General features: G+C 52.1%; 2 protein-coding genes across 3 annotated transcripts in view; one reads left to right on the top strand and one right to left on the bottom strand.

Annotated features, from left to right (window-relative positions):
* The window catches only part of LOC119095634 (uncharacterized), an 18,731-nt gene extending 1,194 nt beyond the window's left edge, over window positions 1–17,537 (bottom strand). The window contains exon 1 of one of the 2 annotated variants that reach the window (XM_037218492.1): window positions 16,521–17,537. In XM_037218492.1, the coding sequence (XP_037074387.1) occupies window positions 16,521–17,306 (786 nt within the window). In that variant the 5' untranslated portion in view covers window positions 17,307–17,537. Of the gene's footprint in view, window positions 1–14,028; window positions 15,239–16,520 lie in introns of those variants that run through there. The other variant, XM_037218493.1, reaches the window with a different exon arrangement.
* LOC119095635 (4-aminobutyrate aminotransferase, mitochondrial-like) lies at window positions 3,630–22,877 on the top strand (the record flags this gene model as incomplete). The annotated part of the gene is given in 11 exon segments (XM_037218494.1): window positions 3,630–3,713; window positions 4,151–4,222; window positions 4,936–5,045; window positions 5,414–5,468; window positions 5,471–5,586; window positions 5,962–6,042; window positions 6,465–6,556; window positions 6,994–7,273; window positions 8,353–8,490; window positions 21,359–21,516; window positions 22,760–22,877. Coding segments are annotated over 11 exon segments (1,230 nt in total), but the record flags the coding sequence as incomplete, so codon positions are not given.
* Window positions 22,878–23,246: the final 369 nt, after the last annotated feature.

Genomic DNA, 23,246 nt, shown 5'->3' with positions numbered 1-23,246 from the left:
CAGTTTTGACCTCCCACCCGAGCGCGTGTTAATTGCTCGCTGGGACCAGTAGCGTAGCCAGGATTTCGTCAAGGGGGAGAGGAACGCAAAACTGTGGTACTCCCTAGAGTTTGAGCCCGCTTCGAAAAGTCATATCCCGACCATTAAGTTGCAAGATTCGTAGATATGTGATTTTGTACAGGAACCCATCTTACTGAGCTCAGCCCTGAACAACTGGGCGTACTACGCATGCACATACATGGAGCTAGTTCATCTTCTCCAGATCGTGGTGGATCCTGTGGTCAAGTATTTTGGAGAAGACATAGCAAAGTAAACCTTAGTTGGCTGTTAAATGTTGTCAAAATCAAACACGAGCTTGACTCCTATTTACGCCTAGCCGATTAGTCGCTGTGATCAGCTGATGACTGATGGCTTAGAGAGGCTTTTCCTCTGAGTGCTATGAAGGCGTACACAATATCCTAACATTTAATATGCACGAAGAACGTGATGCACAGGTATGAGGGTCGGAAGTTCATGAACTAACGGAAATCACTTACAAAATCGTGGGCGCGTAAACTTGTGCTCGACAATTGCGCGCAAAAAATATCGTCGAGGAAAGAAATGAAAAGACGGCCGACAGGGCAGCGGGTTGCATTCCGACTCACTAGTTCCGCACAGTGAAGCGAAGGCAGCCGTCGGTGTGGCTGGCTCCCAGAATAATCAACTGTCAGCTGAGCGAGGATCGGGCGTCTCGGGGTGACTGCGGCCATCCGAAGCGCAGCCTAGCACAGATCGGTCCTGGCACGTGATTCCTCTGCTTGATCAGAAGAAAGGGGCTTCGATCCCACAAAAGTCATAGTCGCATATCCGACTGCTGGCCTAAGGGGAAGATACCAAGAGAAATCATTATCCTGTAGTCTCGGACTTGGACGCATGAAGTAATTTAGCCAGGTTCATACCTTACCTTACCTAACCTCATGGTGATCGGGAATTGAAAGAGGCCACTAGGCCTGTAGGTCCCGGTCTCGTCAGGCTCCCGGTCCGGTAACCGAACAGTCTCAAATTATGGGAAGATTCAGTCTGGGACGTCGTACATGATGTCAGCCCAGTGCGTATCAAGCCTAGACTTGAACTGTTCAACTGAGGTCGATGCCACGACCGGGTGTGGAAGAGCGTTCCAGTCATTGACAACCCGCGTGCTGAATGAGTTACGACGGACGATAGTCCCAGCTCGAGGTTTTCTGAGCTTCCATTGGTGTCCTCTCGTCACCTCCGAGTTGTGCCTTGTCAGGAACTCCTCTTCCGATAGCGACATGCCTCCGTGAAACAGCTGGTAGACTGTTATCATGTCTCCCCTGCGACGACGATAGCACAGCGAGGGCAACTGAAGGAGTCTGAGCCTCTCAGGGTATGGCTGGCGCCTCACTTCATAGGCAAGCCGGGTAGCTCGTCGCTGAACCCGTTCCAGCCGTTTCTGGTCCAGTTTGCCGAATGGGCCCCAGAGACGTTGCCATACTCTAAGTACGGACGTACTAAGATCTTAAAAAGCAAAGGCAACGTGCGAGCATCGATATTGGCAAAAGGCCGCCTCACGACCGCCAGCATCTGGTTGGGGCATACGCACGAACAGTCGAAACACCCTGGCGCTCGCAAGCATGCGTGGGACTTTCGGAAACGCAGTGAGGTCCTGACTAATGGGAGAGCTCACGGCCAATGTGGAGGTCCCTGGAGCGATCAAGACTGCCTCGGCCGGCACTAGAACTGCAGGGCTCAATGCTATTTAGCGCTTTACCAAGCTCTAAGTACTTCTAACTCACCAAACATGGGTTATGGGGCATCAAAATGATATGCAAGGCTAGAAATATCCCGCATCCACGAACAGGGCTACAACCATGAAGAAGCCGGCCCCTTCGGTCGAAAGGGCCTGCTTTGCTCTAATCTATCTCCTCCCGATACGAAATCCTGACCCCGCCATTGCCTCCCTCCGTTGATGTCCATCGGCCACCAGGGATGAGTTTCCGATTCAATTAGGGCTTCAACCCCCAAACTTGGCCTCCATCGACGCTGAACTTTGGGAAGAAAGTGGGCGAAGTCTTGGGAGAAACTTGTTCATCATCGTGTTCGCCTATCTTTGGTCATGTTATATCATATTTCATTGTCAGTCCCACTTCCCTCCCTCTTGTGACACCACGTCCTTAATACTTCCATATTAACATCCATCTCTAGTGTCCAGGAGTGCAGATCCTTCGAAACGTTGGCAAATCTGCCCTTGCGAATATGGTGAAAAACATCGACGAGAGGCCATCTGACCCCGCGCATTTTAATTTACATCACATGATTTTTCACACGGAAAACTCTAATACTGCGCAACAGGTAGACATCCTGCGCCAGAGCATGCAAATCAGAGCTGCAAGGCTATCTGCAAATCAAGGCTGTCTTACGGAGGGCCCTGAGCATTCGCTCGCTTGAGCTTGAGGAGAGGGATCAGTGTCCGATGGAAATGGAGAGCTGTTAATTGTTGTGGATTGAGCACATGATTGACTCTCGCGAAACTCATGTAACGGCCAAGTTGGTCGAGCCGCTGTCCGTAATTTATTTCTCATGTCTGTAACAGATATGGGCTGCTAATAGCACATGTATATGATAATTCATTAGATACTGAGTGAGGTTACTGACCAGCGTCTCAACGGACACTGAAGGTAACGTTATTTCCGCCATCATCTAGGATACCCAGTGGCTTTAAGCATTGGTGTGGTGCAAAATGATGATATGCATATCTGATAGTAAACAAAGAGCCAGAAGTAATGAACAGATTGGTTAAAGTTGAGCTTCTTAAAAACTGTTGCAAATATGTGTCAAGTCTTGGCTGTGTTATGCTTTGAAAGGGAATGTTTTTTTGTATGAGGGTCAAAGTTTGGGAATTGGTCTTTTTAATTAGAAAATTTGCATACCTTTCCTCTCTCTTGACTCAAGCACAGTTTGTCTGAGTTTTTGGATGAGGAGCATTTCACAAGGGTCCAGGTGGCCCTAAATGTGTATGAAACAAAACCTTGTCATGCTCTTTATTTCCTGAATATTTTGGTTCTGACCAATACAACCTGCATGTTTTTCCAAATTCCCATTGCTAAGTTGTGATTAATATACAAATCTGGAGGTGAAGTTGGTAAGGATAGATTTGCTATGTTTTTATTGAATTTACAATCCTGTTTCAGCATACCATGCCATATTTTCCCAAACTTTTGTATACTAATTACAGACAAAGTATACTTTCAGCATGCCCTATACTCACTAACCAGGCACTACTGCAGCCACACCATGCAATGTGCTTACAAGTAAGATTTTTTTGATGAGCACCAGAATGACAGATAATGTCTTTTTCCTTAGAAGGCTTACAATTTCCCTAAGCTAACCTTATAGCAGCTTGACCTCACCCCACCCCTTCTCATACTCATGCTTCTCCCCTGCCCTTACCCCTATCCATACTTCTACCCCTACCCTTACTCCTACTCCTAAACCTATCCTGGCCCCTACTATACTACTCCTTTTTCTTGCTGCTGGAGCACAGGTCCATGCTCAGCTGACTTATTAACTGCCCAGCTAACTTGCCTGCTGATCAATAATCAGCACCAGATTGTGACAGTGGTGTGCCTGTGAGCACCATTGTTGGTATGAGATCATGACTATTTTACTGTGAAGTGTGAACTGACACAACTACTGTTTTCCAATGCTGGCTGGTATGTTGCAGTCTAGATAAGTATTTGAAGTCATGGTTTAAGGATTGTTACATTCTGGAATGTGGTGTGAGTTTTACTTAATGCCATAGCATTGACAAGGTGCAAGTGATATGTTACTATTATGTAGGGCTTCAGACTAGTCTGAATCAATCAGTTTCTTATTGTAACACCATATTATGGGAAACATGCTGATAATTTATGAACAATTGTTGCTAATTTTGGCTATCAGCCTGCTCAGTACCCTTAAAATTTGGTCGTGTTTCAAATTACTGAGGAAACTGTGATGCGTAGCACTTAACCAGATTGTATTGATGTAATTTTTGTGCATTTCTCAAAACTGATCCCATTAGCAGAAGGCTGTTTGTAGTTATATTGACTTCTGGGTTCCTTGCATGTGTCTGAGCCATGTTATCACAGACTGAATCGCAACATTTCAGATAAACTCAACATGAGGACAATGTGGGCAGCAGGAATGATGAGAAGGTGGATGCATTCTTCACCATATCAAGGTAAGTGATGTAGACAAAGTTTGAATGTGATTTTCAATCTTGTTTTCAATCTTCAATCAGTCATCAAAGTTGCAAGTGTTTTCATCAAAGGTGTTTAAGTACATGACACAGTACCAGGCTACTTGTACTGTGTGAGTAAGAGCCCAATTTTGCACTGCATCAATCTGACTTGCCAATGCACAGTGTTGTTTCAGTGCAAGTAGTCCACACTCACCAGACAGGGCTGGATGATTCATTTTTATACAAAAGGTTAATGTAAGTTAGATACCCCTGTACCTTGATGTGGTTTTGATCATTACCAGGGTAAGGTATTGTGTGTTCTGGACACAAATTGATTGCAGTCTCCATGTATCTATGTGACCTACATGTGATGGTTTTTGTCTTGAGATCTATTGGAATCTCGATGAAGGCTAGGTATGCAACATGCATGTGTTTGTGTTCTTGAGAGTGATTTCCTTTAGCCTGGCACCACATTTGTGTTATGATATTTGACAAGTGACACTGCACTACCAATCATGATGCCATTAAAGCCATCACTTTTGACACTGACAAGGCAGACATCACACCATTTGACACTGGCCCTAGTGGGCTGTACTTAACATTAACAATGCACGCCTCTTGTGTATGACAGTGACACCCCCCAAACCATCACATGACACTGACACTGCCAGCCAGTGTCGTCACGCCTGACCTGCAGCTGCTGTTGCCCCCAGTGCGTGGCGTGGCCTCACTGGTGCCGGGCGAGCCGACTGGCCCTGCCATGGTGACAGCTGTGCCAGGGCCGCGCAGCCAGCAGCTGCTGAAGGAGCTCGACCAGATCCAGGTGTGTCCCAGCCGGCCTCCGGCGGTGTGCAATACCGCGCCCGTCGTGTGACGCCGGCCCTGCCGTCTCGCGCCGGCGCGGGACGGCGCCCGGTCCTGCTCCCCGGACCCACCGGTCCGAGTCGTGGTCCGACTTCGGCGAGCAGTTGCCTCCCGGCGCACGCAGCGGGCTGGAGGTCGCTGCACGACGCTCGCCACCACGCCCGTCTGCCAACGGCGCAGGAGTCGCAGGTGTCCGCCTGCGGCTCTCCTCCCACACGTCAGCCGGTGGCGACCCGCCCGCCCTCGGACGGGATGGCAGCGGCTCGGACGCCATGTTCTTTCCACGGCAGGGCGGCCAGTTCACGTGATCGCCCACTGCCCCGGCAGGCGTCAGGCAGCGTGCAGTTCTTCGTCGACTACGAGCGCTCGCTGGGCAACTACGTGGTGACGTCGACGGCAACGTGATGCTGGACGTCTTCATGCAGATCGCCTCGCTCCCCATTGGCTACAATCACCCGCGCCTGGTGCAGGGCTGCCGCCTCCAAACAGATGATGGTGAGGCCAGTATGCCAGGTGACTGGAGGTCGGATGCAGAGGTCGCCGATTCGAGATTGGCTGCGGGATCTGTGCGTGTGTAAGTTATAATATGTGTTGCACCTACTCTGAGCTTCAGATTACTTTCTCGAAATTGTTTTCATTACTCCGGTTACGTTTCTTATAGGTTTGAGCTGGAGTGTGTGTGTGTGTGTTTGGAGTGGCGCTTCAGTCATGTTTCACAGCGGCATTCTATGACGCGTTTCAGCTCGAGTGCCAGCGTGTTTGAGTGGCGCTTCAGCCATGTTTCAGCGGCGTTCTGTGGCGCGTCTCACTGGAGTGTCTGCGTGCTTGAGCGGCGCTTCAGCGATGCTTGAGCCGCGTTCCGTCGCGCGTTTCAGCTGGCGTCCGTGAACCGGCCGGCGCTCGGCTCCTTCCCCGACGCGGAATGGCCCTTGAAACTGCGGTCGGCTCTGCTTTCGGTACGTGCCCGCCGTCACGTGACGTGACGCGCCCGCCGGAGCCGACCGGCGGTCGTCCAACCCGGGATGATGGTCTGGCTACTCTTAGATCATGTTCATGTCGTACTTATATCAAGCGACGGAAAAAGATTCAGACAACGATATTACGTGACGTCACGTATCATCTGTGTCGTCCGGGTCGATGTGAACACCAAAATGCTATCTGTGGTTATGGTGTGACGTCATGAATGACGTGGACGGTGTAGAGTGTCGTCCGGATGGCCGCGAACATACCACAGCGCTGCGTTCAGATAGCCGTGCTCATCTCGGCTTTTGTAGCAGGTGCAGTCGTGCCGGTGACGGATGCATCCATTTCCATGTATTGGAGACCTTCTGGTGTTTGTATGACCGTTGCAAGTGGCTGGTGTTGTCGGTTCCCGCAGGTGGCACCCAAAGGCATGCCAAACGTGCAGACAATGGCTTGTGGATCGTGCAGTAACGAAAATGCCTACAAAGCCATGTTTATGACTTATAGGTAAGGCTGATGTTTCCCGTGTATCGAATCTGTTTCACTTATCTGGCTTTTATCGTATCCTCGTTCAGATCTAACGACTTAAGTTCTCGAGTGTGAATGAGTTCTTGAACATCCACATTTGTATTTGCCACCTTCGTGAACGTAATAAAGACGTCTGCTTTGTGCGATAGTTTCATTCGCCCGGAATTCAAGGATCGCCTCGACCCGCGCGCCTCCCCTGGGAGTAGAACGACGGTTTTGAAAGCATTGAATCCGTACAATATGCAACTTAAACGAACTACATGAAATGCTTTCTGCAGCAATCGATGGTCTCTACGTTAAACTCCAACAACCGTAGTGGCGTTAGAAGCCCGTGGTCCGTGTCCCCCAGCACGACAGTCTCCCCGCCCGGCCCCATCCCCCTCTGCTGACGCCCCCCCCCCCGCGTCCCTCTGCAGGAACAGGCAGCGCGGCAGCACGGACTTGCCACCGGCCGAGGACATGCAGTCGTGCATGATGAACCGAGCGCCGGGCAGCCCGCCACTATCGGTGCTCTCGTTCACGCACGCCTTCCACGGCCGCACCCTGGGCTCCCTGTCCACCACGCGCTCCAAGCCCTTGCATAAGGTGGACATTCCGGCGCTGGACTGGCCGGTGGCGCCGTTCCCTGCCTACCAGTACCCGCTGGAGGAGCATGAGGCCGAAAACCGGACTGAGGATGCGCGCTGCCTGCAGCAGGTGAATAGGGTGGAAGACAGGTGGGGCCGAGTGAGCAGTTTGGTTGTTGCAGTTCGGCTGAGTGGCATGCTTGTCAATTTGGCGTGTGTTTTGTGTTATATGGCTGCTCACATATCTCACTTGCTGTTAAAACGCTCACCTGATGACCAGTCACAGCGACAAAGTCGTTGACCTAACCCGTGCTTTGTTAGGGGGGGGGGGGGGGAGGGACGGGTGTGAATCGCCTTTACATACCGCAAGCTTATTTCCCAATCTCAGGGCCACCTGACCAAACATGGCCATTGAAATCGAGGCTGCCGCGCGCTGGGCCCGCCAACCGCTACCCGGCCCCAGGAGGTCCCCTGGCACGCATCAGACAGTGCGCAACATCAGTCGGCCCGGGGTCGCTTTGAATGGGTTGACGGGCGTCACCGAGCCAGAACTGGCGCCGCGCTACATTGGAGGTGGTCTGGGGCCTGTTTCGGACGTGGGCAACAAAACGGATGCATATCTGTGCCAGGCAACCGATGGCGGTGATCTGCAGTAAGGTCAGGGTGTCTGTGAGAACAGGCGTGTGACGGCAGAGAGGAAGATCTCGTTCACTTGACTGTGTCGGCGCCCTGCACGTGGTGTCGCGTGCACACCAACCCAGAGCCGCCTCGGCACTCTCCGCCTGCCTGCCCGCCGTCCACGCGCATAGTCGCCCTGACCCCGGCCGATCGTCAAGGCCTTCTGCGGCCTCCCGCAGACGGGCCGCCGGCCCAGCCGGGGTGCAGACAAGCGACGCAGACATAGTTGCATTCTGCAGATATACCCCAGAAGTGGCGCGAGGTTGGTACATGTAATAGCCAGTTCTGGTTGGGACTCCCAAGGTTGTCGTTTGGCGTGTGTCTGTGCGTGTGTGCATGTTTTCTAGGGTTGGCAGTTGTGTGAAGGCCGGCAAACGCTTGGGGAGAGTGGCTCCGTTCAGACTCCGCCCGTCAGTCAGTGCTGTCCTCGGGCTGGTGTAGTTTATGGTCTGGCCTTCCTGTCTGGCGCTGTCCCGGGCTGCAGTGCCATGGTGTGCGCTGGCTGGTGACGCTGGGCTTCCGCTCCGCCAGGTGGAGGAGGTGGTCGAGCAGTACAACCGGGCCGGCAAGTGGGTGGCCGGCATGGTGGTGGAGCCCATACAGGCGGAGGGTGGCGATAACCACGGCTCGCCCACGTTCTTCCGCGGACTGCAGGCGCTTGCCAAGAAGGTCGGTCAGGGGCCGCACGTCCAATGGCCCAAGGTCAAATGTTAACAACCGGACACTGGTCAGCCTCAGGTCAGACACGGACTGGGCACTGGCTGACCTGAGGTCAGACACGGACTGGACACCGGCCGTCCGGAGGTCGGACATGGACTGGGCACCGGCAGATCTGGGGTCAGACACCAATCAGACACTGGCTTTCCTGAAGTCCGACACGGCCTGGGAACCGGCTGATCCGAGGTCAGACGCGGACCTGACACTGGCCGACCTGAGGTCAGACGCGGACTGGACATCGGCTGACCTGAGGTCAGACATGGACTGGGCACCGGCTGGCCTGAGGTCAGACACAGACTGGTCACCGGCCCACCTGAGGACAGATACCGATCAGACACCGGCCGACCTGAGGTCAGACACGGACCTGACACCAGCGAACCTGGGATCAGATACGGACCGGGCACCAGCCGACCTGAGGTCAAGTACAGATCAGACACCGGGTGACTTGAGGCCAGATACCGATCAGAAGGCGGTCGACGTAAAGGCTGTAGTCCTGGTCCGAGATTGTGCTGTGATCCATGCTCAGTATGTTCGTTCCCAGCAGCACTCGGGAACGAATCCTAAATGATTCATTACTTGTGCTACCTTTCCGGTTGTAACATGCAACACAACGAAACGCGCGCGTCCAATGATAGTCTTATTATCTCCGCCATTGTTGGTGCACACAATGCATTTGTGGTCTATATCAGCAGACGCCGGGCGAGGCGAAGAGTGCGCTCCGTCAGTTTTGCACGTGCCGTGTGTCTGGAGGCTCGTCATGCTACCGCATTGCTGTATTTTTAAGAATCACGTGAGCGTAAACCCCATATGCCGTGAAGAGGACGCATTGTATGTCAGGATAGCACCTCCGCAACCCAGTACTTCGAACGTGACGAAAGACAACATTTGTGGTTTGACTGTATGTGAAGGTCCTGGAATCACTTGAGTAAACGCTGGACATAGTGCTCCCTACCAGCCAATGGAACCTTAGCACCGGGGGCATGTGTTCCGTTATTCCTTTGCGCACCGAAAATGAAATCGATCCCACGTATTTTAGTGAAAACCTTCAGATGCTGTCTCAGCATTTGCCTCTTTTGTTATCTTCACCCACCCGGCCAACGTGGTATTTGTGGTTTTCATGATGTAGGAATGGGGAGGGGCAGATTTAGGTCGTCATTCCAGTGAAAAGGGCTCTCGGCAGCGATTCGTGACCAAATGCATGCCATATGATTAAACTCTTCCGGTGCGCACTTGAAACTTGTTGCGCGAAATGTTGATGAACTTGCGTAATAATCCGGAGTTGCAAACACCTGGCGATCCGAACCTGGAAAGCTGCGTTCTGCAAATCGACACTCAAACCTGTCACGGAGCGTTCGCAGCCGCAGTGGCACCCAGCGTCCGGTGGCACGGCGCGGTGCTTCAGCCCGAAATCGAAGCCCCCAAACTTGCTTCGAAGCGTTCGCAGCCGCAGTGCCACCCAGAGTCCGGTACTTAAGCCCGAAATGGAAGCCCCCCACAGCCACCACGTGCGAGCCCACGCCGCCACCAAACCGCACCACACACCTGAGATCATGCACTGGCCGGAAAACGGCTTAACTGGGAAAAGCAAAACAGAGCAAGGTCTATCTGACACCCGGAGACGCGACAACCGCCCGTCCTGACGCCGGCGCAGCCAAAGCCACCCACATCACTGGGCACTGGGAGACAACCGCTGACCCGGCGCGGCTAAAGCCACTCACATCACTGGCACCGGGAGACATCCGCTGGCCCGGCGCGGCTAAAGCCACCCACATCACTGGCACCGGGAAACAACCGCTGGCCCGGCGCGGCTAAAGCTTCCCACATCACTGGCACCGGGAGACAACCGCTGGCCCGGCGCAGCTAAAGCCACCCACGTCACCGGCCACCGGGAGACATCCGCTGACCCGCGCAGCTAAAGCCACCCACATCACTGGCACCGGGAGACGACCGCTGGCCCGGCGCGGCTAAAGCCACCCACATCACTGGCACCGGGAGACGACCGCTGGCCCGGCGCGGCTAAAGCCACCCACAATCACTGGCACCGGGGAGACATCCGCTGGCCCGGCGCCAGACGCAGACCAGACGTCAGATGACATGACACCGCCTGACACTGCGTGACCTGACATCTGCAGTCACGTGAAATGGAGCGCTGAGGCGGTGTGATATCTGAAACGGGCCTGACACGGGCTAACACTGACCTGACAACAACTGGCCGGAAGTCGGTCTCGGCCCTGGTCTGTCGCTCTCTGCCTCTCCGCCCTGTCGGTCTGTGCCCTGGTCAGTCACCCTCTGCCTCTCCGCCCTGTCGGTCTCTGTTCTGGTCAGTCATTCTCTGCTTCTCTGACCTGTCGGTCTCGACTCCTCCTGCCTGGTGGTGTGCTTAAAGGGCTGACGCTTGGTATCACCTGCGATCTCGTAGCTGCTGCAATGGCTGAGTGCCAATTAAGCCCCCGCATTACTGTATTCTGGATAGTGATGCCGTGACGTCATCATGGGTTTTAATAATATGGCACCAAGGCTACGGCGGCGTGAAAACTGTTTTTTGTGGGCTGGTTTCAATGTAATTAGTTTGATAAACCGGATTGTGCCGACCTAGCACATTCAATGAAGCATTTCTAGCTAGGAAATGGTGTTGATTTGCACCAGAGCTGCAAAATCATTGCTGAAAGATGGTTCCAATCTGCACCCGACGGCGAGATGGGGTAGCCTATTTATCACTGATGTATTCCTTTGAACTCCAACCGTAAGGTCTAAGAAACAGTCTGTGTAAAATAATACGGCATGCAACAACGTAGAGATCAACATACAACAACATAAATATCAGAAACGGTGTCCCAGACGGGCTCGCAGCACCGTGGGGCGCGCACTGAGAAACTGTAATGCACGCTCTGCAGCCTTAGGAGGGATGTTGCCAGGGTGGATGCAGAGTTGGCTTGCCTTAATGGGGGTAGTGAGGGTCGAACCCCGGGAGGCGTAAATGCAAAGCGCCATTTCAGTTCAAGATAGCAAATTTTCCTGTAAAATGGGACGATTTCTGGCAAGTTTTGCAGTTTCTGCCAGTCAGAGTGGTGGCCCATATTTCAGCTGGGAAATAGTCAAGGGATATATAAGGGTAGTCGGGTATTATGCTTTGCATATCTTGTTCACCTAACCCATCCGGCATTATGGATCTGCAAGTTAACCAACGACTAGGAATATCATGTTTTTGTAAAAACCAAATTTTTGGCACCTGCCCTCCTCACATTACCTTGTTTTCACATTTCACTCCATATAGGTACTGCCTTACGACGATAAATGGACAGTTATTATCCATTTACAAATTGAATGTAAGCATTACACATGATATCCCTGTATTTACAACTGAATGTACATTTCACCAAGACACATGACAAAGTTTCAGGCACGTTGACTGCAACCAATGTGGCGCGGGTACTGAACCTAGAAGTCGTGGTTTAATAGGGCTAATTTTTGGAAGCAGACCGCAGTATTCATTGGGCGTTAGGTTTTAAGTGCAAGATGCACAATATCTATTCACATAACATTGGAATAAAGACGTAGAACAGGATTCCTACCCAGTTCATTGGCGAAATCTCCGTTCGTGGTCATGTTACTGATATGCGCCAACCTTTGCCTAGTATCAATAAAAGCCACACTACGGGTTGTCAGACTTTTGTCCGATGGTGACGTCACGTCTGCGCAGCCTTCTCAAGAAGCTTTGGGTGCCAGGCATGACCTAGATAGGAGTTGCAGTGTCTTCATTTCGTGCAAGTTTTCGCAGAGTTGTTATTTTTCCTTCCCTCGTGCGCAACTCACCTCGCATTTTGCGATATGTATTTGCGGCATGTCTTACATGCGGTTTTGTAGGAGAGAAAATTATTTTGTCCGTACGCCCCTTATCTGAAATCCATCATAAGCACTACCTTGGCTTTGCTTCAGCAATGAAAGAAATTTGAATGGAATGCATTTAGAAGATTATATACAGAGGAAAAACGTTTGTTTGCAAGACATCGTTTGAATGCAATGCTTTTGTCGCGTCGTAAGTCGTCACCTTCGTTTTCTCGTGCCTGCAAGTGTACACACACAGCCTGCACGGCATGGCCGAGAGCTTTAGGAAATCCAGCGATGCTTACTACGCAGGACGGTCGGCGAGGATGCCTGAAAGCTCGAGCGACAGCTGTGTTATACAGCGTCCCTGGTCCACGGCCCGCCAACGTCGATAGCGGTGCCATTATCAGGGGGTTTCCTTCGCATTGTCCGTTTTCGTTGGCGGCTCGTCCGTTGTCGTTGGCGGCTCGAAGGACAACGAGGACAACGGGCGCAGGGCTTACGGTGTGTGCTGCGGGGCCTCTCGCGGCTGCGAGCCCGGCGTCGGCCGACCTTGCTTCACCATGATTACTTGGCACTGGCGTTGTGGTCGGAGGCGGAGCCGAAATCGGTGTCGCTACTGGCGCCATCAGGTGTGGCATCTGGGCTCTCACCCCATGCCAGCTGCCGCTTCCTCTTGAATATGTAGGCCGCTGCGCCGCCAGCAGCGATGAGGAGCGCCAGCAGCGTCAGGCCCACTCCCAGACCGACGCCGGCGCTGTAGCTTGACATGCGGGATGCGCACCGTTCAGTTTCGTCACCGCTGTCATAGCCGTTGCCACTGGGCGGTGTCTTCACCGTGAGCACTTCGTCAGGTTTGGGGGCGAAGACGACGTCCAGGTGCAACTGCATCACTGCGATGGTGACCCTGGGATCGGTGTAGATGCGACCGATGTGGCTGTGGTAAATCATGTCCAGGTGGTTGCTCCTGCTGTTAAACATGGGTCCGTCAGGCTCGTTGTTGGCCACGGATGACAGGCACTCGGTCCTCAGCTGGCCCTTTTTCGAAAGGCCCCAGAACAGATTGATCTGGCAGTCCATAAAGTGGATGTTTCTTATGATGAAGAAGGCGGATTGTCGACTTAAAAAGAAGCGGCTCTTGTATGCGCTCTGTTTTATGTTTATTGACACCTGTGTTTTGGTGTCACCGTCAGCTATCACCGTGAAGAACTGAAAATATTTAAAGTTGTCCAATACTGCATCACCCCTGTCCGGCACAAACGTCTTGGTTCCCAGATAAATCTTCTGGGACTTCCTCACATCGATCATCACCTTTGCTTTGGCTAGAATGGGGTATGTAGGCCCTGCTTTCGTGTCGCAGGTTTCACCTGTATATTCCCTCGGGCATTGACACGTGCAGTCTTTAGTTAAGAAGCCCATGTTTGTGCACTTTGGCACGTGTTTTCCGTTAAATCTACAAGACGCAGCCCAGAGTTTATCGCAGCCGTACACCGTGTTCAGGGCGTACATGTCGTAATGCGACTGCGCCATACCCGCCTTGCGGTGATAATCGAGTATGTACTGGTAGTGCCCGTCGGTGGACACAAAAATGGGCCGGAGGTCGTCATCGGCAAAAGCCGTCGTGGCGTACTGCATCAGAGACATGTAGTCGTAAGGCACCGGCAGGTCGACCACCTGATCCTTGGCGCAGCGGCCACCCTGCGCCCACGTATTCGACAAGGCATCGCCCCGCTTGCTCTTGTCCACCGACACCTCAAAGTTCTCGTTGTTGACGAACATGAACAAGTCTCGGTCTGGACGGCTCTGCTGGTGCTGGTTGCCCAGCGCGTGGCCGAACTCGTGTGCCGCGGCCACCATTTCGCAGCCATTGGGCTGAACGGACATCTTCTGTGGTGTCCCTCCCTCCTTGTAGATGTTGCCTACAAAAGAAAAGCAGCCGCCGTAGTCTCCTACGCAGATGGCGCCGTGCCCGACTTTCTGTGTGCATGGGCCGTCTGGAATCTTGTTGAACTTGATGCAGCTTTTGTCACTCCACGTCTTTACCGCGGCCTTGAACACATTCTTGTCTGCTCGTGATTCTGTGTCAAAAAAGTACCAGCACTGAGCTGAGCCTCTTTCGTCCTTCCATAGGTTGTTGCTTGAGATGATACCAGTGAATCGGTCTTGTGACAATTGGGGCATTACCTGCTCGGGCAGGTGCGCAGTGTCAGCAATCATTACCAATGGTGGCTCACCTTTGAACTCCTTCACTTTGTAGCCTCGGGCTCGTAGAATGGCTGCTGTTTCACTGTACGTCAGATTTTGAGCATTGTGCCCCCTTAACCGTTCGGCGAAAGATTCCATTTGCCACGGTTTCGTTAACTTAGAATGCCCTGATGCTGCAGATGAGAACTGTGTTGACACCACGAGCTGCGCAGCAAAAAGCAAATGTTTCCACATGCCGTAGCATAAATATCTTGGAATTGATACCTTCACGTTAACTTTGTTTCGTGTATCGACTGTTTCTGAGGCCGCTGATTACTTATAAAGGAATAGCTATCAAGGGAGTCTGTATTCATGCAATCTTGATCTATCAGCTTTGATTATGTTCGTTGCCATGCTGGTCGACACCTCGGCCACTTCCATTTCAATGATACTGTCCCTGATGCCTTTCGATGTTAAACCCTTTTGACTCCAGCGTCGTGTTATTTGGTGTCTTCTTAACGGTTGTTTCTTCGGACATCACTTAAGATAGGTTGAATGATACACCTTTGTAATAACTAGTTATGAGGCCGCACACTAATAAGTGTTTCCCGTGTCGAAAACTCCGCATCAAATGCGTCGTCAAACTGGGCGGCACTTTTCCCGGCTCATTGTCTTCTTTTCACAGTTGTTTCGAGCCCGATCACCTCTTCGTCCCCCCGTTTTCCTCCCAGTAATAGGCGACTAGCAAGCCACAGAACACAACCTCGTCCGCGTCACTGCATGCTGAAGACACACCTGAACTCATTGCCGCACGACACCATCACGACTTGTCATCGTCGTCGCTGTCGGTTGTGTCGTCAAAGAAAGTACTGGTTGAGTCGCTGCTGTCACCTAGGTGTTCGGCGATGTTGTCCAGCATGGCGTCCGGGTCTAGCATGGCTGCCAGTTGCCTCTTCCTCCTGGCGATAAGGGCAGTCGCGATACACACGATGAGCAAGAGTACCAGCAGCGTCAGACCCACTCCCAGACCGACGCCGGCACCGGCACCAATCATGCTGGACGCGCCCGGGTCAGTGCCATTGCCGCCGGTGCTGTTACCGCCGTTGCTGCCGCCACTGGACGCTGCCTTCTTCAGCTTGAGCACTTTGTCAGGCTTGGGGGCAAAGACGACGTCCAACTGTAGCTGCATCAAGGTGATGCTGATCTTGGGATCGCCAAGGCTGTAGCCTATGCTGCTGCGGTAAATCATGTCCAGGTGGCTGCTCCTGCTGTTAAACATGGGTCCGTCAGGTTCGTTGTTGGCCACGGATGACAGGCACTCGGTCCTCAGCTGGCCCTTTTTCGAAAGACCCCAGTACAGGATAATCGCGCAATCTTGTTTATTGAAGGTTCTCAAAAGGAAGGCGGCGCTTTGTGCACTAAGAAAGCTCGGACTCTTGTGCGCGCTCTGTTTTATGTTTATTGACACTTGCGTCTTGGGGTCACCAGTCAGCTATCACCGTGAAGAACTGAAAATTTTTGAAGTCGTCCAATACTGCATCACCCTTGTCCGGCACAAACTTTTTAGTTCCCAGATCAATTTTCTGGGACTCTTTCACATCGATCATCACTTTCGCTTTGGCTAGGAGGGGAAATATAGGCCCTGCTTTCGTGCCACACGTTTCACCTTTATATGCCGGAGGGCATTGACACTTGCAGTTTTTAGTCAAGAAGCCCAAGTTTGTGCATTTTGGCACATGTTTTCCGATAGTTTTACATTGCGCAGCCCAGAGTTTGCCGCATCCGTACACCGTGTTCAGGGCGTACATGTCGTAATGCGACTGCGCCATACCCGCCTTGCGGTGATAATCGAGTATGTACTGGTAGTGCCCGTCGGTGGACACAAAAATGGGCCGGAGGTCGTCATCGGCAAAAGCCGTCGTGGCGTACTGCATCAGAGACATGTAGTCGTAAGGCACCGGCAGGTCGACCACCTGATCCTTGGCGCAGCGGCCACCCTGCGCCCACGTATTCGACAAGGCATCGCCCCGCTTGCTCTTGTCCACCGACACCTCAAAGTTCTCGTTGTTGACGAACATGAATTTGTCTCGGTCTGGACGGCTCTGCTGGTGCTGGTTGCCCAGCGCGTGGCCGAACTCGTGTGCCGCGGCCACCATTTCGCAGCCATTGGGCTGAACGGACATCTTCTGTGGTGTCCCTCCCTCCTTGTAGATGTTGCCTACAAAAGAAAAGCAGCCGCCGTAGTCTCCTACGCAGATGGCGCCGTGCCCGACTTTCTGTGTGCATGGGCCGTCTGGAATCTTGTTGAACTTGATGCAGCTTTTGTCACTCCACGTCTTTACCGCGTCCTTGAATATCTTCTTGTCGGCTTGTGACTCGGTATCAAAAAAGTACCAGCACTGAGCCACGCCTTTTTCATCCACCCATATTTTCTTGCTTGAGGTGACGCCAGTGAACCGGCCTTGTGACAACTCGGGCATTACCTGCTCGGGAAAGTACGCAATGTCTGCAATAATTACTAGTGGTGGCTCACCTTTGAACTCCTTCACTTTATAGCCTTTTGCTCGTAGAATGGCAGCTACCTTATCGTGGGTCAAGTTTGTGGCGTGTTGTCCTTTGAGTGAACCAGTGATGGAGCTGATCTGCCATGGTTTCATTACATTAGAATACCCCAATGTCCTGTCACAAAATGGAAACTGTAATAACACCATGAACCTTACTATGTATGTAAGTGGACACATGTCGTGGGCTAGTTGCATGGAAAAAGTTATTAAGCTGATTGTTTAGTTACGTGCAGTAATTTAACTTCAGACCTTGCAGTGAATACCTGCAGTAATCAAATGTAATTGATCATGTATGCAAGGGATGACACATTGTTGAAAAGTATGGTTGGTGTTCTTGTGGCGAATTCGACGATTTTATTCATGCTAGTACGCTACCGGACATCTTCCGCGTAGCTGATGCTGTCTGGATAATTGATGTGTTATAGTTTTGGGGCGAAAACTGCTCAGTGTGTTTTTTTTTGCGAATTGTCTGGTTGCCGGTACATATTGCTGTACCGTGCGTAGCGCTCTGTTGTCTATCCGGCTGAAGTAAAACAATAATAAAATGTGCAAGTTTGAAAGAAACGCACCTCTAGTAATATAGTTCTGTGATTAGTGCAGCGCAGCGCAACATGATTTATGCATTATTTTATTTGTTTTGCCGGGGAGCTTGCTCAAGATTTGTTTTGTCGGACCTCGCTGAAAATGTTATGATGAAATGACGGCGCTTTCCAGCAACAGCACTAGGGACGCTAGTAAGGTGAAATGAGGGAATTCCACGTCAATGGTGCACCTGGACCCAAATTCAAAAAGTAGAGAGCCATTGGCCAAGCTTAGCCGCCTTGTTCCACCATGCACACAGTCCTATATTTTTGAACAGTTGATGTTCTTTTGTCATCACGCAAATTTGTACGCACCTCAACCTATTTGATGCAGATGCAAATTACGTACCCACGATAGTTTTTGTCTCGCTCTATTCTAGTGAGGGAATGCAGCGCTCGAGTAGTAATTGGGGCCATTGGTTGCAAGAAGTAATAAGCTGATATTAAAACAATGGAAATTTGGGACAACGTTATTTATTTGACACCTTGACACATTTGGCGGAATCCTTATGCTAGTTCTAGCTAACGATGCCCGGCGGAGGATGTCGGCATTTATATAAGCAGTGTTGATGGGCGGGCGCTCATCTGGGGGTGGTTCGGCGGAAACTTCTTTCCATACGGATAGGAGGACATTTAAACAACGGTTAAACGATGAGACGGTTTAGACTCTGAATAGACAGCTTCGCATCCCGAACATGCGGACAATTAATCAGGTTGCCGGGTGCATAAATCATGGGACGCTGTGCTTTTGTGTGTGATCCCGTAACACGCTCATTCATCTCCTTCCTTGTATCTTTTTACACGCGTTTACATACGTTTACTTTGTACATACTTTTCTCTGGCTGTCGTATTTCCACAAAGAAGGGATGAAGTCGCTCTTTGCCGGCTACCCATGGGACGCTCCTTGCCCCCCACGGTGCCTTGCTGTTTTCTGATAATAGTGCCAACTGCCCCCGGTGCACCGATCCACTGGCTGTGCACCACGGGTTGATCACATGTCGTGACCTGGTTGGAGGGCGAGTGTGTTTGTTTAGACGCAGCGCCTCAGATATTACACTTTCCGACGTTTTGGGCAATGCATCTCTAGCTATGGAAACTGGAAAGCTTTTTCTTTGTGCCGCAGGTCTTATGATGATGTTTTCGCCATTACACCATGCTTGACTCTCATAGTGTTTGAAATGTGGACGGTTTTTCTGTTTCAAAAACGTTAAGTTTGGGGGACTTTTTAAAATTTTGAACAAGAGAATTTTGTGGGAACATTGTACATATAGGTAACACAGTACTATAAGCCGCATTGCCCGTAAAACAAATCAGGAGAAAGGGAAAATAGATGTATTATATATTACATCTATCTCTCCTTTCTCCTGATTATTCTACGACAAATAAGCCTAACAGTATTGTCTTATTTCGAAAAGCGTTGAATTCGGATTGCAATAGGCATGGGCGCGGCTTAGTCATTTGCGGTGGACGCGTCACAAAACTCGTAATCATCATCGCCCATTATGTATGGATGTCAACACATCTGCCATATTACCGTCGCCCGGAGAGCGTGCGATGTGGGCCCTGCAGCGGGCCACAGCCTTGGGGTTGTAGCCTGCCGGATGTAGGTTGTATTGCATGAAGTTGTCTGGCGGATTGTGCTGATACTATTCAATTCTCATCAGCCGAGTTTCGTAATCAGGGCCAGGGCCAGTTTGCGCGTCTGAATGAACTTCTTTGAAGTTGTTCCTCTTCCACCAGGGAGGCAAACGTCACAGTTGTTAATGATTTCGAATCCGTCGTAAAGAATGAGTTAAACGTGTCTTTGGTTAAAGCCCTGGCCTGCCATGCGCTGCGGCCGGCCGCCGCTCCCGGCTGATGTCACTGACGCTGTACCTGAGCTCAGGTGGTGGCGCGTGGACCGCCCTCCGCTCTCGGCTGATGTCACTGACGCTGTACCTGAGCTCAGGTGGTGGTGCGTGGACCGCCCTCTGCTCTCGGCTGATTTGTACCTGAGCTCAGGCGGTGGTGCGTGGACCGCCCTCTGCTCTCGGCTGATTTGTACCTGAGCTCAGGTGGTGGTGCGTGGAGACCGCCCTCTGCTCTCGGCTGATTTGTACCTGAGCTCAGGTGGTGGTGCGTGGACCGCCCTCTGCTCTCGGCTGATTTGTACCTGAGCTCAGGTGGTGGTGCGTGGACCGCCCTCCGCTCTCGGCTGATTTGTACCTGAGCTCAGGTGGTGGTGCGTGGACCGCCCTCTGCTCTCGGCTGATTTGTACCTGAGCTCAGGTGGTGGTGCGTGGACCGCCCTCCGCTCTCGGCTGATGTCACTGACGCTATACCTGAGCTCAGGTGGTGGTGCGTGGACCGCCCTCTGCTCTCGGCTGATTTGTACCTGAGCTCAGGCGGTGGTGCGTGAACCGCCCTCTGCTCTCGGCTGATGTCACTGACGCTGTACCTGAGCTCAGGTGGTGGTGCGTGGACCGCCCTCCGCTCTCGGCTGATGTCACTGACGCTGTACCTGAGCTCAGGTGGTGGTGCGTGGACCGCCCTCTGCTCTCGGCTGATTTGTACCTGAGCTCAGGTGGTGGTGCGTGGAGACCGCCCTCTGCTCTCGGCTGATTTGTACCTGAGCTCAGGCGGCGGTGCGTTGGCACCTCTGTGGTCGAGTGTGCAGTGCCTGCCCCTGGCTGGTGGCGGGGACAGGGAGAGTGCATCGGCCAATAACGGCGATAGGCCTGTTGGGCGGGTGACCGCTGGCACGAGGTATTTATGTGTTGGTTATGTGTGGTAGTTGTAAACAGTAATCACCGAAATCATTCTGGTGCTTCCCCGTGTTTTAGATTGGTTGATTCCTGTTCTCTCTTGAAGACAGATATGGGAAAATATGAGTCATTGGTTTCCAACGCCTTGTGTCCGTCGAGTACACATTTTTCACTCACTTCCGTGCGCACAAAAATCTGCGTGTAAAATATTGCGTGTATATGTGCCCTGCGCCTGCCCGCATGGATGCGGTTTAACCATTTTTGCGGGGAAACACGTTGGTTTTGGGGCATTTTTCTCGTTTTCCTATCAGGTTTGTTTTTCATCGCGCGCGTTGTTGGAATTTCTGATTTATCAAGCGCGTTTTCTCTGTGTTTCGCGCGCACCTGGGCTTTCCAGATAGTGCAGTCCACCAGGTGGCGTCTTGACATCCGATCGCAAGCCTAATCCACCATGGGGGCACGTGCCAGGTTCCCCACCTCGTCTGGTCGTCCGCGCTTGACAGTCGACGGTTTCTGTAAGCGCAGGAACCGCGCTGGAGCGAGGGCTGTATGGCCCACCCACCTCTTGTAGAACTGAAGCGTTGGCCATAAGCCGACGCTTGGACTTGATTGGCCCGGAGAGAGCGTCTGTACCAGGCACTCCTGAGGGCGTCCCCACACTTCTGACGGTCCGGTGATCCTGCTGTTCATGTCATTGGACATCATGTTGATCAATACTGCATGCCACTGTTACGCATATTGCCGCCATTGTACCAGGTGGACCAAATAAGGCCACCTAAGTTTAAGGTATTTTCTACTACAGGCTCGAACTCGGGCTTCAGAACTCGAGCTGTGGCCATGGAACCCGTAGTCTGTCACGCTGGCCGATTTCCTCCCCCCCCCCCTGTGCGCTGCCTTAAGAACTATCGGTTCCGGTTTTCAGTACGAGATGGCGTTTATGGTGGACGAGGTGCAGACGGGCTGCGGCGTGACGGGCAAGATGTGGGCCCACGAGTGGTTCGAGCTGGACGGGCCGCCCGACATCGTCTCCTTCAGTAAGAAGATGCTGACCGGAGGGTACTACCACTCGACCCAGTTCAGGTGCGTATCAGGCAGAAGCGTCGACAAACATGTCCCGTGTCCCCAGAAAACGCTATCCGGTGTTGTAGGCGGCCATGCTACATAGCTGCTGGTGCCGCGCGGTGTTCACGCACTGCCCGAGATCGGTACTGCGTGCTAGTTTACTCCGCCAACGCACTGAATCGAGTCCCGCTGCGTGTCAGGCGTCAGTGGCGTCCGCCCTGCATGAAGGTGACGCTAGCCGGTTTTTTGAATAAACGTCGTTGAAAGCTTTACGACGCACTCAGCTGCTGAGGCTGTGTGGCTTCGCCTACGTCTCACCCTGGGAGGACGGGCGGGTAACGCGGAATCGAATGCCGTACCTCGGATAGTAACATGCCACCAACTATCATGACATGGACAAATGCCCACGACCCTACAATCTCGCTGCCAGCGTGCGTATTGCCATACATGTGCGGGCAGAGCGGAAGCGCGCGACCACGCGCTTGCTTTGATATCTCATGCAACGCAGGTACACGTATTAATTCAACCCAATAGTTTTTCAGTTAGGATTTGTGCCTGCCTTTTAGTCTTAGCTGCAATAACAAGCACTACGTGCATGTCGGCCGTATCTGTCAGTGGCGTGCTTCCGGTTACTCAAAGGGGATGTTTCACATTTGAAGATATTGAAGCAAGCATCATATATGATGAATTGAGCTTGCATGTAACTATTGGTATACTTTGGAGTGGAAAACACTGTTGTAGACAACACAAGTTCCTCGATCAGGAGATATTGTCCTCAAGACGTCATTGTTTTTATTACGTTATCTTACCTTGCACAATATTGATTGAGAGCCAATTGGCGGCCGTTTTATCTGGATATGGTGTTCACGGACGCCAATTTGAACGACCCGATAATGTATTATTCTTGGCCTTGATCGCCGCATGAAAAATTACATGACAGGATTTGAATGACGTTATTGGGGTGTCACGGATACCTGAGAGATCTTGAAATAGTTCCCCGAAATAGGCTGAACATCTTAGCTGGCGTGTTGCTTAGAAAGTAGAGGTGCTCATACCTTAAGAAGGGCATGGCTGTGAAATGTACCTTATGATCCTCAGGATTACATTTTTAGTTCAAAACTCCGTACAAATATGCAACGCTCTCTTTAAGGTGAAGTGTATGTCATTGAAGCCCTTTTCCACCGATGAGCTCAATTCCATCCGTAGACCGTGTCTCCGTATGTGTATGTGTGCGTGCGTGTGACGGCCTGTGTGTAATCAGGGCTCCGCAGGCCTACCGCATCTACAACACGTGGATGGGTGACCCGGCCAAGGTGCTGCTGCTCGAGGAGGTGGTCAAGGTCATGAAGGACGACAACATGATCGACAACGCGGCGGAGGTGAGACCGGGTGAAACCGGGTGAGATTGTGTTAGGTGAGACCAGGTGAGACCGGGTGAGACCGCTTGATGTGAGACCGGATGAGAGCTGATGGCCGTTGACCGGCTGAGGTTGTGGCCGCCTGGGCGTTGTGGGCGCACCGCCGCACCAGTCGCCGACGCGCCGCTGACTGCGCCTGTGTGGGCAGCACCGCGGCGCCGCTGGCAGCACCGCTCTCGCAACTAGAAGGTCGTCGGTTCAAGGCTGGCCTCCAGATGTTTTAACGTCCTCAGATAATGTGCAGTTCGCGACGTCAGTCAAAGTTTTATGCGTCGAAAAAAACGAAAATCAGTGTCGAGCTAAAGCAGATGACAAATCCACCCACATACG

Source organism: Pollicipes pollicipes, unplaced genomic scaffold, assembly GCF_011947565.3.
Source record: "Pollicipes pollicipes isolate AB1234 unplaced genomic scaffold, Ppol_2.1 Scaffold_4219;HRSCAF=4965_pilon_pilon_pilon, whole genome shotgun sequence".
In the NCBI taxonomy this organism is placed as follows: Eukaryota; Metazoa; Arthropoda; class Thecostraca; order Pollicipedomorpha; family Pollicipedidae; genus Pollicipes; species Pollicipes pollicipes.
Note: the sequence above shows the minus strand (reverse complement) of the source record. Positions and strands in the feature narration are given on the sequence as shown.